This window comes from Pristis pectinata, chromosome 6 (genome assembly GCF_009764475.1).
Source record: "Pristis pectinata isolate sPriPec2 chromosome 6, sPriPec2.1.pri, whole genome shotgun sequence".
NCBI classification, from domain to species: domain Eukaryota; kingdom Metazoa; phylum Chordata; class Chondrichthyes; order Rhinopristiformes; family Pristidae; genus Pristis; species Pristis pectinata.
This window is the reverse complement of record NC_067410.1, coordinates 14,289,240-14,305,209: the sequence shown is the minus strand read 5'-3', so window position 1 is coordinate 14,305,209 and position 15,970 is coordinate 14,289,240. Positions and strand designations below refer to the sequence as shown.

General features: G+C 41.0%; 1 protein-coding gene across 2 annotated transcripts in view; it reads left to right on the top strand.

The window, feature by feature from the left end:
• The window catches only part of plxnb1b (plexin b1b), a 224,158-nt gene extending 208,638 nt beyond the window's left edge, over nucleotides 1-15,520 (top strand). For both annotated transcript variants that reach the window (XM_052017265.1, XM_052017263.1), the window contains 3 exons: nucleotides 2,147-2,222; nucleotides 2,435-2,509; nucleotides 8,020-15,520. In XM_052017265.1, the coding sequence (XP_051873225.1) occupies nucleotides 2,147-2,222; nucleotides 2,435-2,509; nucleotides 8,020-8,124 (256 nt within the window). In that variant the 3' untranslated portion in view covers nucleotides 8,125-15,520. The remainder of the gene's footprint in view (nucleotides 1-2,146; nucleotides 2,223-2,434; nucleotides 2,510-8,019) is intronic.
• Nucleotides 15,521-15,970: the final 450 nt, after the last annotated feature.

Here is a 15,970-nt window from a genome sequence, read left to right as displayed (position 1 = left end):
CTTCCATTTGGCTCCCACTGTGCTGTACCCAGGCAACAGCAAGAAAGTGAAGCTTTACCATTGCTTAACCTGGAATATTTCAAGAAAAAAAAACTTTCTTTAGAAACTGTGTTGGTTTTTTAGGCTCCCTTTCACTTTCCATTCTTGATAGATAATTATGAGTCTGGTGGCACAATTGGAAGTCTTAAGTATTTTTGACTGTAAATTAGTATCTATAATTAGGAATTTAACAGCACAGCTTGGTGGAAGAGAAATTCTGCCCAGTCTGCACTAAAATATTCTAAGGGGACTAATGCAACACATCTGCAAATGGATTCAATTTGGGCAGCTAGCAGATGTTGCTTAAGTCATGGGAGGGTGTGAGCCAGTGTTGACCTGTCTTCTCCCGAGATGAATGAGTCTTCAGCTGTTGTTATTGCTTTTAATGCTGACAGTCATTTATTTCTCTGGAGCAGATTCTTCCTCCTCCTGTACTTAAAGTCAAACAAAATGGTATGATGGACAAAATCAAGCAATAGTTCAGGTGTTATGCGCTTGAGCCAGTCCCTGAACCCGAATCCAATGTTCATTTTTTACCTAAAGAGTATAAAGGTGGGAGGAATTGACAGCTTATCTGTAACTCTTGTCTAACCACAGAGAGCTATAAGTAAGCTCCATTGATAAAGTCTCTAGAGTCACAGTCCTTCCTTGCAGATTGCTGCCCTGCATCTTACCATCTTTGCAAGAACTAGCTCAGTTATTTTTTTAAATTTTACTTACAGCGTGGTAACCGGCCCTTCTGGCCCAACGAGTCCACGCTGCCCATTTTAAACCCAAATTAACCTACCCGTACATCTTTTTGCAATGTGGGAGGAAGCCGGAGCACCCGGAAGAAATCCACGCGGACACGGGAGAACGTACAAACTCCTTACAGACAGCGACAGGAATCGAACCCCGATCGCTGGCGCTGTAATAGCGTCGCGCTAACCGCTACGCTACCATGCCGTTAATAGATTGGGCTCCATCATAGGATAGTCAGATTCTTAATCCTGAAATCTAGGGTGCACACTTGCCGGTCCATGTTTAGGATCTTTCATTTCTATCCATTAAATAGAGCAATTGGGAGTTGCAAATCCTAGCAAAGCGCAGGTCCAATATTTAACCCATCATAAGCTATGGCAAAATGTCCTGAATGCTGTACAGTTCAAATTTCCCATCCAAAACATTAGCCACAAAATTCATGAACCCAGAAGAGCAATTGGAGGGCTATTTGCCAGCAACAAGAAGTGTAATTGGGTGGGGCATTGTTCTGGCTATTGTCTGCCCATGTTTTCCAGTGTCACAAGATTCTGCTGGAGATTGGAGTTAGTACACACTCCTCCCACTGGCTCCCACCCAAGGTGGGAGTGGCAAGTTGGCCATATCTGCCAGTTACACCACCTTTGGCCCCTGGTGTTAGGTGTGCTGAAGAACAGGTATCAGGTGAGGGTCCCAGAGCCAACAAACATGCAAGGTGAGCTGCTTGCGTTCCAAAATACACAAACCACGGTATTCCTCTACATCAGACCTCGTTATCTTTTATCACTGCATATTTTTAAGTGTTAGAAATTGAAATCAGCGATGACCCAACAGGTTAGCAAAAAAAAAAGCATTGAAAGCTTGCAAAATTGATAATGCTGTCTGTGGTAACCTCTGAGAGATCAAGTTCGGCTCTTCAGTATTTCACAGTTGGTGTCACCCATTCCATTCCATTTCTTAACCAAAGGAAGCTATGTAAAATGCATCAATTTCAGTGAGAAATCATTGAACAAATCACAGGAATATTCCAGAACACAATGGTCGTTGAGGCCATGAAAGTGATTGGGGTGGGGAGTGCAGTGCTACACAGAATACATTTCTGAAAATAAAAGAAAAAAACATAAATTTATAATAACTTTGGAAATGCTCTTAAGTATCCAGAAATCCATCAGCATCTGTAAAGGAGCAGAAACAGGAGAATGTTTCACGTATCAACTCGACATTGGAAAGGATTCCGACAAGGTCTCCACCTAAAAAGCCAAGCTTTCTTTGTCCACGTGTTGATCTACTTGTTGTTAATGTCTGATTTTTGTGGGACGGTGCTCGTCATCATCAGCTGCAACTGACTCTACTCTGCTGTGTCTAACAGGTACTATGCAGACATTCGACAGACCATCTCAGCTAGTGACCAAGAAATGAACTCTGCCTTGGCAGAACTGTCCAGGGTAAGTGCTTATGAATAAAACATGTGTCTTGTAGGATATTAATGTCTGGAAGCAGCTGCAATCATGACTCATGATTTAGTTCCTCAAGGAAATCCAGAGCATAAGGTGACTGAAGTGCGGAGTTTTGTACACAGTGATGACTCACAAAGAACTTCAGAAATAGATGCCTTCTGTTTGATTCCTTTTACAGCCAATTTTCTCTTCATTTACAGAATTACTCCAGTGACATGAATTCTCTTGTAGCTCTCCATGAACTCTACAAATACATCAACAAGTACTATGACCAGGTATGAAAAAAGAGACACAATTATAGGCAAGATTCTGTACAGTAACTTGGGTCAGGAATGTTTGGTTTCTTTGTGGCACACTAAACTCTAAATTCCACCCACTTTCTGATAAAATCTGATAACCATGAAAACTACCAGATTTATTGTAAAAACTCTTAACGTCCTCCAGGGAAAGAAACAAGCTATCCTCACCTAGTCCAACACCAGGTCCACAACAGTATGATCCCTTAACTGCCTTCTGAGAACTCTGAGTAAGCTGCTCACTAATGGGGCAATTAGGCACAGGTATAAATACCAGCGCAGCATCTACAGCCCATGAGCAAATTAAAATAATCTAATCAGATTTAATTGAAAGTGTAAAAGAAGATCAGCATCATATCCAAAGTGCTGCATAACATCGTAATTTCACAAGATCACAAGACAAGGGAGCAGAAGCAGGCCATTCGGCCCATCGAGTCTGCTCCAAGGAAAGGGAAATAGAAATGGGGAATGGGGGAAGAAAAAAAAACCTATTCTAATCCCAATTTCTGGCCTTATCCCCATATCCCTTGATATCCTGACTATTTAGATATCTATCTATCTCCTCCTCGAACGCCCCCACTGATCTGGCCTCCACTGCTGTACGTGGCAAGGAGTTCCACAAATTCAGCACCCTCTGGCTAAAGAAATTTTTCCTCATCTCTGTTTTGAAACTGTAGCCTCTAATTCTAAGATTGTGCCCTCTGGTCCTGGACTCACCCACCAAGGGAAACAGCCTAGCCACATTTACTCTGTCCTTTCCTATCAATATTTTAAATGTCGCTATGAGGTCCCCTCTCATTCTTCTGTACTCTAGCGAGTACAGTCCAAGAGCCGACAAACGCTCCTCATACGTAAGCCCTTTCAGTCCTGGAATCATCCTCGTAAATCTCCCCTGAACCCTCTCTAACGTCAGCACATCCTTCTTAAGATGTGGGGCCCAAAACTGCGCACAATATTCCAAATGAGGCCTCACTAGTGCCCCGTAGAGCCTCATCAACACTTCCTTACTTTTATACACTATACCTCCTGAAATGAATGCCAACATAGCATTCGCTTTCTTTACCACCGATCCGACCTGGTGGTTAACCTTTAAGGTATCCTGCACGAGTACCCCCAAGTCCCTTTGTACTTCCATGCTTTGGATTTTCTCTCCTCCTAGATAATAATCTGCCCGCTTATTTCTGCTTCCGAAGTGTACAACTGCACATTTCTCTACATTGAATCTCATCTGCCATTTCCTTGCCCATTCTCCTAAACTGTCTAGGTCCCTCTGCAACCTTCCTATCTCTTCAATACTCCCTACTCCTCCCCCTATCTTGGTGTCATCCGCAAACTTAGCCACGAAACCATTTATTCCATCATCCAAATCATTAATGTACAAGGTAAAAAGGAGCGGTCCCAACACCAACCCCTGCGGAACACCACTAGTAACCGGTAACCAACCAGAACGAGATCCTTTTATTTCCACTCTTTGCTTCCTGTCAACCAGCCAATGCTCCACCCATTCTGTTGTCCTACCCGTAATTCCATGACCTCTCATCTTATTAATCAGTCTCTTGTGAGGTACCTTATCAAAGGCCTTTTGAAAGTCTAAATACACAACATCTACCACCTCTCCCTTATCCACCCTACCTGTGATTTCTTCAAAAAACTCCAATAGTTTGGTCAGGCAGGATCTTCCCTTCACAAAACCATGTTGGCTAGGACCTATCTTGCCTTGCGCCTCTAGGTATTCCGTAACCCCATCCTTGAGGATAGATTCCAATAACTTTCCCACCACTGACGTCAGACTAATAGGTCTGTAATTTCCTTTATGCTGCCTCCCACCTTTCTTATACAACGGAACTACATTTGCGACCCTCCAGTCCTCTGGAACCATGCCGGAATCTATCGATTTCTGGAAAATTATCGCCAATGCCTCCGCTATCTCTAAAGCCACCTCCTTCAGAACCCGGGGACGTACCTCATCCGGTCCGGGAGACTTATCAGTCTTTAGCCTGTTTAGTTTTCCTAGCACCTTCTCCCTAGTAATCTTAACTGAACTCGGTTCCATTTCGTGAGACTCCTGACTAACCGGCACATTGCTGCTGTCCTCCACGGTGAAGACCGATGCAAAATATTCATTCAATTCCTCTGCCATCTCTCTATTGTCCATTATAATAGCTCCTGCACCGTTATCAATTGGTCCTATATCAACCCGTGTATTTAAAAAAACTCTTAGTATCCTTTCGAATGTTATCCGCCAACTTCCTTTCATAATTCCTCTTTTCTTTCCTAATGACCTTCTTAGTTTCTCTCTGCAGGTTTTTAAAAGCTTCCCAGTCTTCTGTTTTCCCACTAATTTTTGCTTCTTTGTACGCCGCCCCTTTTGCTTTTATTTTAGCCTTCACCTCTCTCGTTATCCACATTTGTGCCTTTTTTCCATTCAAAACCTTTTTTTCTTGGAATATATCTATCCTGCAATTTCCTGTAGAAATTCCTTCCATTTCTCCTCTGCCGTCCCTCCAGCCAGCTTACTCTTCCAATCAATTAGGGCCAACTCCTCTCTCATACCATTGTAATTTCCTTTGTTCCACTGAAATATCGATACACCAGTTATCAGCTTCTCCTTCTCAAACTTGAAACTGAACTCAATCATATTGTGATCACTGGTTCCCAGTGGTTCCTTTACCTTTAGTTCCCTAATGACCTCCAGTTCATTACACAGCACCCAGTCCAAATCAGCCGATCCCCTGGTGGGATCTTCAACAAGTTGCTCTAGAAAAACATCCCTTAGACATTCCACAAACTCCCTCTCCTGAGTACTACCACCATTCTGGATTTCCCAGTCCACCTTCATGTTAAAATCCCCCATAATTATCTTCACGTTGTTACTCTGGCATGCTTTTTCTATCTCAAACTGCAACTTGTCATCCACTTGCTGACTGCTATTAGGGGGCCTATATATGACTGCTACTATTGTCCTTTTACCCTTGCTATTTCTTAGCTCCACCCACAAGGATTCCACCTCCTCTGACCCAATATCCTTCCGTTCTATTGATTTTATATCACTACTAACCATCATGGCCACACCTCCCCCTCTGCCTACCCGCCTGTCCTTCCTATACACTGTGTACCCCTGGACATTCAGTTCCCAATCACATCCATCATAAAGCCATGACTCGGTGATTGCCACAATGTCGTATTTATTAACCTGTAGTTGTGCCACTAGGTCATCTACTTTATTCCTAATGCTACGTGCATTTAAATATATTACGTTTAGTCCGCTATCTGCTATTAATTTTGTTGTAGTTCTATTGTTCAGCAGATTATCCTGGCTTTCCACCTGTCTATCCTTCTTACCATCTTCACTACATACTACCTTGGACATGTTCCTATATACCTCATCCCCTATCCTAACATTCTGTATCCTAACATCCTGACTTGTTGTACTTCTATTATTCAGCAAATTATCCTGACTTCTCACCTGCCTGTCCTTCTTGCCATCCTCATTGGACTTGTTTCTATAAACTTCCTCCTTTACCTTAGCATCTTGTAAGCTAACATTCTGGTTTCCATCCCCCTGCCAGATCAGTTTAAACCCTCCCCTACAACTAAATTAAACATTCCCGCCAAGATATTGGAACCTTTGGAGTTTAGGTGCAACCCATCCTTAGCGAATAGGTCATGCCTCCCCCAAAAAAGGTCCCAATTATCCAAAAATCTGAAGCCCTGCCCCCTGCACCAGTCACTCAGCCACGCATTCATCTGCCAGAGCTTTCTATTCTTCCTATCATTGACACGTAGCACGGGTAGTACTTCTCAACCTTCTCCCCAATGCCTTGTATTCCTCCTTCAGGACCTCTTCTCTTTTTCTACCTATGTCATTGGTACCTACATGTACCAAGACTTCTGGCTGCTCACCCTCTCCCCTCAAAATATTCTGGACCCGGTCCGTGATATCCCGTACCCTGACACCAGGGAGGCAACACACCATCCGAGACTCACTGTCGCTATCGCAGAATCTGCTATCCGTACCCCTTACTATAGAATCCCCAATAACCACTGCATTTCACTTCCTCCGCTGGACCACAGTACCAGGCACGGTGCCAAGGTCCCGGTTTCTGAGGTCTTCCTCTATCAGGTCATCCTCTCCAACCGAATCTAAAATGAGATATCGGTTTTTGAGGGGGACCGCCACAGAGGTGCTGTCTACAAACTCTTTATAACTCCTGTCTATTTCCTGCTCACTCTCCCTAACCAGCCGAAGGTCATGGAGCTGCAGCTCCAGACTCTCAATCCGTTCCTTAAGGAGCCGCATCTCGGTGCACTTTGCGCAGATGTAGTTATCAGGGAGTCTGGTAGTCTCCCAGGGTCCCCACATCTGACACTCCAAACATAAGACCAACCCTAGATGCATCTTGCTGAATATCACTGAGTTCAACAAATAAACTAATAACTTACCCCCTCTCTATTAGTCTCGCCTCTTTCCCGCTCTCGCCGAAGCCTGTTGAGCCAAAGCCTAACCCACTCTGCTCCCTCTCACTCCGCTTTGAGGTGAGAAAGCTAGTAGCACTACCGAAATATTGTAAAAATCTCTGTATAATGCAAGAACTGACTGGAAATTGTGGCTGCTGGCCAAGCCTATTATCTGCAAGGGCCATCTGAGCTGAGGTCTGGAGAATCTGCCTGTGCACCCTGGCCAAGGACGTGTGTCACCAGGGTCAGGCAGTGTAAGACCAGCCAGGAAAAAATGCTTGGATATAATCTGAGGGAGCACACGCACAGAGTGAAGGATCATATGCACTGTCTGAAGGAATCAAGATAAGTTTCTTTATTAGTCACATGTACATCGAAACACACAGTGAAATGCATCATTTTGGTAGTGTGTTCTGGGGGCAGCCCGCAAGTGTCGCCACACTTCTGGCGCCAACATAGCATGCCTACAACTTCCTAACCTGTACATCTTTCGAATGTGGGAGGAAACTGGAGCACCCAGAGGAAACCCACGCAGACACGGGGAGAACGTACAAACTCCTCTCAGACAGCGGCGGGAATTAAACCTGGGTTGCTGGCGCTGTAATTGCGTTACGCTAACTGCTACACTACCGTGCCTGCCGGTAATGCAATGATCTAAGTACCCAGCAAGAATCAGTAGGGAAAAATACCGGGTACATAAGCTTCTCAGAAGGCAGTTAAGGGATCTTACTGTTGTGGATCTGGTGTTGGACTAGGTGAGGATAGCTTGCTTCTTTCCCTGAAGGATGTTAAGAGTTTTTAACAATAATCTGGTAGTTTCATGGTTATCAGGCATTGCCTGCCCTTTGGGGAGGGGCTCGTCAAGATTATTCTCTGTCCGCATAACTGTTTATCAAGCCAGATTGGACAATGAGTAGTGAGAGACAAGCTCTGTATCTCTTGCAGGGACTGAGGGGGGAAAAAGCCATTGAAAGAGCTGAGCCTCTGAAAGACTGAAGGCTGAATAACAGGTTTCACTTCTTGTCTTGTAGATCATTACGGCACTAGAAGAGGACCCGACTGCACAGAAGATGCAGCTTGGCTACCGGTTACAGCAAATAGCTGCATCAGTGGAAAACAAGGTCACGGACTTGTGACAGGAGAGACTACTGAGGAATGGTGGAAAGGAGCAGTTGGGGCATTAATGTAGGGAAGGCACATTAAGACATTGGCTGGTGGACAGAGCTTGCAGAGTACGGGAGTGCCTTGTGGGATCATGCTTCATCTGCTACTCCAGCTGTGTGAACGTAGGGAACCGCACTTCTGTGACGCATCAGGTTTCACATAACAGTAAAAGGAGTATCCTTCCCCACTCCCAAGCCACTTCAACCTGCACAGAACAGTCTTTGGAAAGTGTTTATATTTTAGATTATTAAGTGACTTAGCAGACAACTCAGAAAACATAAACCTAAAGAGTCAGTGCAGAAATGGACAAATGGTGTTAATATTTTTTTTCCAATAAGAGATTTTAAATGTTTTTTTTAAACTAATCCTAAAAACACGTATTGCAGTCATGTGTTGCCATCTGCAAGATGACATTGGGGAATGGCACACATATTGAGGCAAAGGCATTGAAGCTGTCATAAGGTAAAATGTTGTTGGACCAAGTTAATTCACAGTGACAGACTTCAATAAATACAGGGTAGAATACAGTGGGCACTGTATAATCTATTAACGATCCAGTCAAGCACTCATTTCTGGCTAGGAGATGAGGTGTTCAAGTCCTCAGCCCTTTTGATTAGTTTGAGGAGCTTTAAGAAATGAAATTGCCATTTGCCTTTCCACCAGGGATTTAAGATGTGGTTAAAAGGGTTTATGGAATAGCCTGCCCAACAAGCTCCATAAACACAGTGGTCTCTTACTTCACAACCAATATCCATCAGAGAGAGAGACTTCTCTAACTAGAGCCTTCCTCCTTAAACCCATGGAATGGTGCTTGTATATATCTTTTGTGTGGTCTTGCCTGATGGGTGCCTGTGGTGATGGCAATCTCCATGAAATGGAAGGAAGTACATATTGTTAATCTGGCATCTCATTATATAAACCACAGGCCTGCTGAATTCTACAAATTGACTTTAATTGTTATTCACCTGTTGTCTTCCATGTTTCAGCCATTGATTGGGTATCCAAATCCTCTGGTAACTTCGGCTGATTCAAGTAAGTAAGGCTACTCAGCTGAGACTGATGGCAGCCCGCCAGGTTAAATTTTGAGGCCACAGTAACAAATAACAGGGGATTATTGCATGGTGTTAAAGTTGGCATTCGTTTCTTTTTGGATCACAATTAAACGCTTAGTATTCTTTTAATGTTAAAGGGCTAAACGACAACGGAAACATTTTATTATAAAACAGTACCTACAGTCACCCAGATGGCCCGGTTTCAAGCCAGGAAAAATCTTGATTCAAATGTATCTGAAATCCCAGTTTATTAAAAGTTTCTAAAGAAACTGCTGTTACATTTTAGGTATTTGCAACTTGTTCCTATCCGTCCTGAACCATTGTGTACATTCTAAGATTCTGATATACTTGTTGAAGCAAATTACGTTAATATCATTGTATCAAGTGACTGATTTCATCTGAGCCACGTGACCACCGGAAGTCAGTCAACTTGTAATTTTTTTTTGACTCTTTATTTCAGTTAAAATGTCTGATGCCTTTTTGGCCCAAAAATGCCACAGACAGATTACCAGTGTCTGGTAGGAAGTGAAGAGAAGAGAATTATAAGTGGGGGTGGTGGTAGGGTTGTGAGTAGTAGGACCTGGATTTGAAGTTTTAAAAACTGTTCAAATGTCCATAATAATGGATGTCAGTTTTCATTACTTTTCTTCAAAGTAGGTTTAATTATATTTTTTATTTATTGTTGTCAGAAATAGTATTCCATGCACATCCAGTATTCTAACAGCAGTGTTAATTATGAGAGGGAAATTAAGACTAACATAGTGTGTTGAGTAGCAGATATTTTCCCTTGAACTGCAGGATCCACAGTCATTCCTCTACTTGGGGTTTATGCAGTAAAGTTCTTTAAGTGTGGGATGGGACTTCATTTTCAACTTTGAAATACATAATTGTATTGATAATTTTTTATATCATCTCAATTTATGATAAGTACACATGCTTGGTTTAAAAAAAAGCAATCCACAATAAAATTCCATGCAGATTTTTGTCACAGCTACTTAGCAACGTCTTTGATGTTGTTGGTCCTATGTTACTAAAAATGCAGCCACACACCTCATTGTAGCCGTAGTGGTGTTTATCTGCATGAAGGGCCTATTTTTTAATGATATAATATGGGAAGTTTCAGTGGCAGTAGCTGATTGCACAGCTTAGTTACAGGAAAATAAATCATGCAAGTCCTACAGTTCACCATTAGCTGAGTCATTTGATTTACAATGAAGCAGCAATTCTTCTACAAAACCTTTCAGAAGTATTAATAGTCCACTCAAATGTGAACTTGTATAAAGCATTCTATCTCAGAGTTCTGTGGTGGAAAAATAATGGTCTTTGTTGGAATGTCAAGCCACCTTTCAAAAGCATGATGAACCATGAGCCAACTACCTTTTTCTGTCACCTTTTCTTGGTGTGTACAAGTAACAATGGTGAGATCAGCTGGTGCTATGGGTGAATTTCCCATGCACAAGATTACAACGATTGTAACTGTGACTAAACCACTGAAATAGATATCTTTTCTAAAAAAAACCTTTCCAAAACTTATAATTTTTTTAAAAAAATAGTATGTATTTATTTATTTAGTGGGCATGGCCTAGTTAGATGTGGACACTGGTACATTTGTGTATCATTTGAATTTTAAAACGTTCTTCAATCTATTGTAACGAACAAGCACTTATCTGCCTTCAAGAGCACAAAGATCACAAACTGAGGGACCTATGACAACAGCAAACCGAACTGCCATTGAGCTCCTGCAAAGGCTCAGTGAACAGCTTTGGAAACCTTTCCAGTGAGGTGAAATGGTGTTGACATCTTTGTCCCTTCGGGTGAGAATGGACCATATCTCCTCCTCCTAATCTAGCAGCAGAGAAGACAAACTTCATATCAAGTTCAAAAGAATGAATATGTTTGCTTTTACACTTTTTTTGAATTTTTAATGACCATCAGAAGATTTGATTCTTGCATTGCTGATAGTAGATTAATCATTTCTTTACTCCACAAGTTAATTAGTCAAGAGATTAACACTCCTCTGTCAAGATTGTTGAGGGATGAGAATACCATACCTATTCAGAGCACATTGATTTCAAGGTAGTTGATGTTCAGGCCAGAATGTATCCTTACACCAGCAAGGAGGGTGAAAAATGCATTAATTGGACCAGCTCCAAGATTTTTGCCTCCAGATACCCTTCATTTCCTGTGGAAATCTTGTGCATTGTGGAGAGTGAGCCTTCCTTTTGTATTGTTGAGGAGAACTGTGTCCGTGTATATTGTGATGGTGGCGGTATGGGTACAGGTTTTGGTGATGGTCAAGGCAGATGACTAAAGTAAATCAGATGGTCTTGGGTTCTAAATATGGCAACTGCATTTCTGTGACTGCCTTTTTATTCATCAAGATTAATTCATGAAATTGTAATTCTTTATACATAATTCTGGAGTGCCCTTGAGCACTCTGGAATTGTGCACCCAGAAATAAAATTTGATGAACTAATTAAACTTTAGTTCTCTCTAAAGGGCTGATTATAGTTTTATATTGTCTAAATTTCTGGAATCCTGCTTTATTCAATTGGGTAGGGGCTTAATGTGGGTTGCTGAGTGTAAATTATCATTTCGAGGACCAGGATTTTACATGCAGTTTTAAGGGTTTATTAGCATAGTTGTTAGAAAGTTGCTGAGCATGCATGTTAATGAGAGTTGTTCATTATAATAACTATGAATAGTATTGCCTTAATTCTTGTTCGGGTTTTTTATTGGCGATTTAAAGTTACTGTTTTTGGAGATTTATCGTCAGAAGAATTATATTTCATTGTTTTTTAATATATGCTTCTAATGTCTTGACATTTTACACATTATTAACTATTCCAGTATCCCCATTCCCAAGCCAAGGGTGGATTTACTATGTGAAAGTTAGGTCCACGATACGGGGGAAAAAGAATAGCCTTTTTATTCTGTTCTTCTCCCTTCCTGGAATGTTTCAGCTGATGGGAGAACTTGCCTGTGATTTAAGAACAAGGACAAATTCAGTTCTCCTGCTTCATGTGATAACCTCTGAATGCACGTACCTTGTATCATTTTGCTTATACACCCCTGTCTGCCTCATTTAACACCTACTCAGAAGCAGTTCTACTGTGCTGTCCCTTTTTACTAAAAATACATTTGTTCATATCTTATTCATAATTGTAAAGTAGTGCCCTTTGTCTCTAAATTCTCTTAAATTCCAATAATAATTATTGACCTTAAAACTAAGGTGTATAAATGTTAATTTTTTTAACTCTAGTTGCATTAGCAAAGATGCAATGGCTTTAATATTCACTATTCTGTTTGATAAACTGAAATCTAGTTAGGAATCAGGAATACAAAGGATAACATTTTATACGTTAAAGTGCGAGTTCTTTATAAATTTGCAATACCAAATTATTGTTTGGATTTGAGAATATCCAAGTTAAAATAACGTCTGACTTTTCCAAATAGTTGCAGATATTTTTCCCAAAACAGTATCTGTTCACCCACTCTATATAAATTTAAAGTTACTTTGCAGTCTGTATCCTAAGTGCATGATAAGAACAAGAGCAATTTATTTGCTTATGGAAAAAATGTTTTGGACTGTGTTTTCAAGTGAGATAAAGTTGAAATTCATTGTCTACTTTAAGAAGAAAAACTTCCAAACCTTGCTAGCTGTAGGAGCAGAGGAGGAAAGAGATGCTTTGAATCGCTTAAAATAGCCAATTAACATCATTTTGAAGCGTCCAGTGCTTACAAATATGTTACTGTTTTGTCCTGTATGATTTGATAGAAATATTGAATACAACTGCAAATTGTCAATCAGAAGAATTGATATAAAAGGATTTCCTAGAAGCAATAATGAATAAGTTAAAGTTTACCATGCCCTTCCTGTTTCTGAATTGGTATTTTGTAACACCATTAACAACATTTTTAAAATGTGAAATGTATTTTGTTTAATATGAGCCAAAGCATTCAAAAAATTGATTTGGGTGCAGCAGTTGAAATGCTCCCTGGAGGATTCTTTGTTACAAGGCTAACTGCACAGCATTTGGCAGATAAAACATTTTCCTATTAGTAAGAAGAAAACTGACATGGATTTTGCAAATAAATGTCACTGGGCATTCGTAATGATTGCACCATGAATTGCAAGTATAAGGCTGGCACAGTGACGCAGCCACTGCCTCAGTGCCAAAAACCTGTGATCAGTCCTGACCTGGGACGCTGTCTGTGTGTAGTTTGCTCTTTCTCTCTGTGACTACCTGGGTGTCCTCCAGCTGTTCCGGTTATCTCCCACATCCTAAAGATGTGCAAGGTGGCAGGATACTTGACCAGTGTAAATCGCCCCTAGTATGTAGGTGAATGGTAGAATTCAGTAGGGAGTATTAGAATGTGGGGAGAATTTTTTTTTTAAAAAGGAAGGGTTAATGTAGGATTAGCACAAAAGTGTGGTCAATGGTTGTGTGGACTCAGTGGGCCAAAAGGCCCATTACTTTCTCTCTCTGTGAACCTGGCAGCAACTTCTTCAGTACACACGTAGGCAGTTACATGTGGAAACCCAAAAGCTGCTGTCTGTTTTGCAGCCAAGACCAATGTAATTTCAATCAGTGAATTGAGTATTTCAGGTATTTGTGAATTATTCTCACTGTAAAGTGCCCTGATAATGATGTGCTTTGAGGCAAAGGTTTGTGAGTTTTTAATGGTCTATTAAGCCATCATTACTGCTTAGTAAACTCTCTGGCCCTAAAAAAAAATAATTTTTTTGTGTGTGCATTTTAATTGCTTCAGATAATTATCCCAAAATGTAATGGATATTAAAATAACTTTATTTTAAAGAGTTTATTTATCATTATTAAGCCTTGCCCTTTAACTTGTGTGTTTGCTCCCTCATGCTCTTTAAGAATGTAAAATACTAATTCAAAATCGTGCTTTTTTTTTACCTCCTGGTTTGCTGTCTGTAAGAATTTTCACTGTGACTGGCTGCCCAGCCAGACTGGGTGATAGCACTATGGGTGGATGCCCCTGGATTTGATGCCTGATGGCCAATGGCATTGGAAAAAGGGGAATTTCATGCCGTAGAGCTCGCTGGTTCTTTGTGGATATATTTCTTTGAGGCTAGCGATCAGCATTGTCACTTGGCCTCTGGCTGCAATATCTCGGCATTGTATTTAACTTTACCAAGAAAAATATGCCCTGGATTGTAATGAATTTGACCATTTCGGGACTGTGACTTTAACTCTTTTCAGCCCATTATTTGATCTAGTCACAACAAAATGTTTCTGAACACAAGCTAAGCTACTGTTGTATACCAGATGGGGAAAAAAAATTGGTAAAGGTCATATTTTTAGCGAGTGGAGCCCCACAGCACTTGTGCATTGGTATTTCCTGGACAATAAATAAACATTACTACTTACTTAGAAAGCCATTCAGCTAACATCTGTAGATATTTGAACTTCCTACATTAATGCCAGTGGCAAAAACACAAAACCATCTTAAACCCTGAACCTGTGCATGAATTCGGATCTTTAATGAAAGACCTGGCTTTTCAGAGCAACATTTCCTCTAACTCTGACCAGTAAACAACAGGAGATGCACCGTGAAAAAGAACTTGCATTTGAGTAGAGGCTTTCACATTAATAGGCCATCAACAGTGCTTTGGATCTGTTGTAGTACTTTCACTTCCAGTTACTGTTGTAATAATTTTATGTTCCAATCCAGGATACTTTTTGTATTTAGTATTTTTCAGTTTGCATTCAGTAACCTCTACAACCATTACTGGGGGAAATAGGATGGGAAACAGGACATCTTAGTCATAATGGACAGTACATAGGTCAATGTAGTTTGTGTGCTTGTACCTGTATAAATGAAGACGGTGCAGGAGTTGGCATTTGGACCAAGATTTGGGGGGGGGGGGGGTCTCAATTTTATTCTTAAGTCTTCTACTACCACCACCACCACCATTTAACAACAAAAACCCTGCCCATGTTTGCTTTTCTTACTAGTGCAGTATCTGCACTAATATTTTCTTGGTATTGGCATGTCTGTCACCACTTGATCTCTGCTGGAAATATCAGTTGCTGAATCGCACTGACTTGCAGTTGTATATAGTAACAGTGATGTATTTATATACTGAAGGAGATTAAAATGTTTTACTGTCTAGTGTAAGATAATGTGTAGAGCTGGCTCTGCAATGAGCACAGATTTGTTAATTTTTAGAAAAATCATCAGCAATGTAATATCTGTAAATAACCAAATCGACTAGCTCCTTACTGTAATCTTTATTAAAGAAAAGAGTACAAATTACAAACAATAAAATTTTCCAAAAAATGAAGTAATTTTTATTTTTCTCAATTCTCTTTGATTATTACATTTCCCCCACAGATCGCAGCACTCTCAGATAAACCTCCATACATAAATGGTATGGTATGTGAATTTGTTGACACAAATTCTTGCATCAATTCTCAAATAAGACAAAGGAAGTGCCTGTTTAGCCGATTGAATCTATGCTAGCTCTCAGAGCATTCTCATCAGTCTCATTCCCCCACTCTTTCCCCTTGCCTATTCTGCCCTGATTCTCCTGCACCCACCCACACTAGGGGCAATTTACAGTGGTCTGTTGAACCTACCAGCGCAGCTTTGGGATGTGGGGAGGGAACTGGATTACTTGGGGAAATCCACATGTCCTCGGAGAGAAAGCAACCAAGATCAGAATCAAACTCTGCTGGTGTTATGCACCCAGCAGTACCACCTGCTGCACCACTTTGCAGCCTGAGAGGTGTAT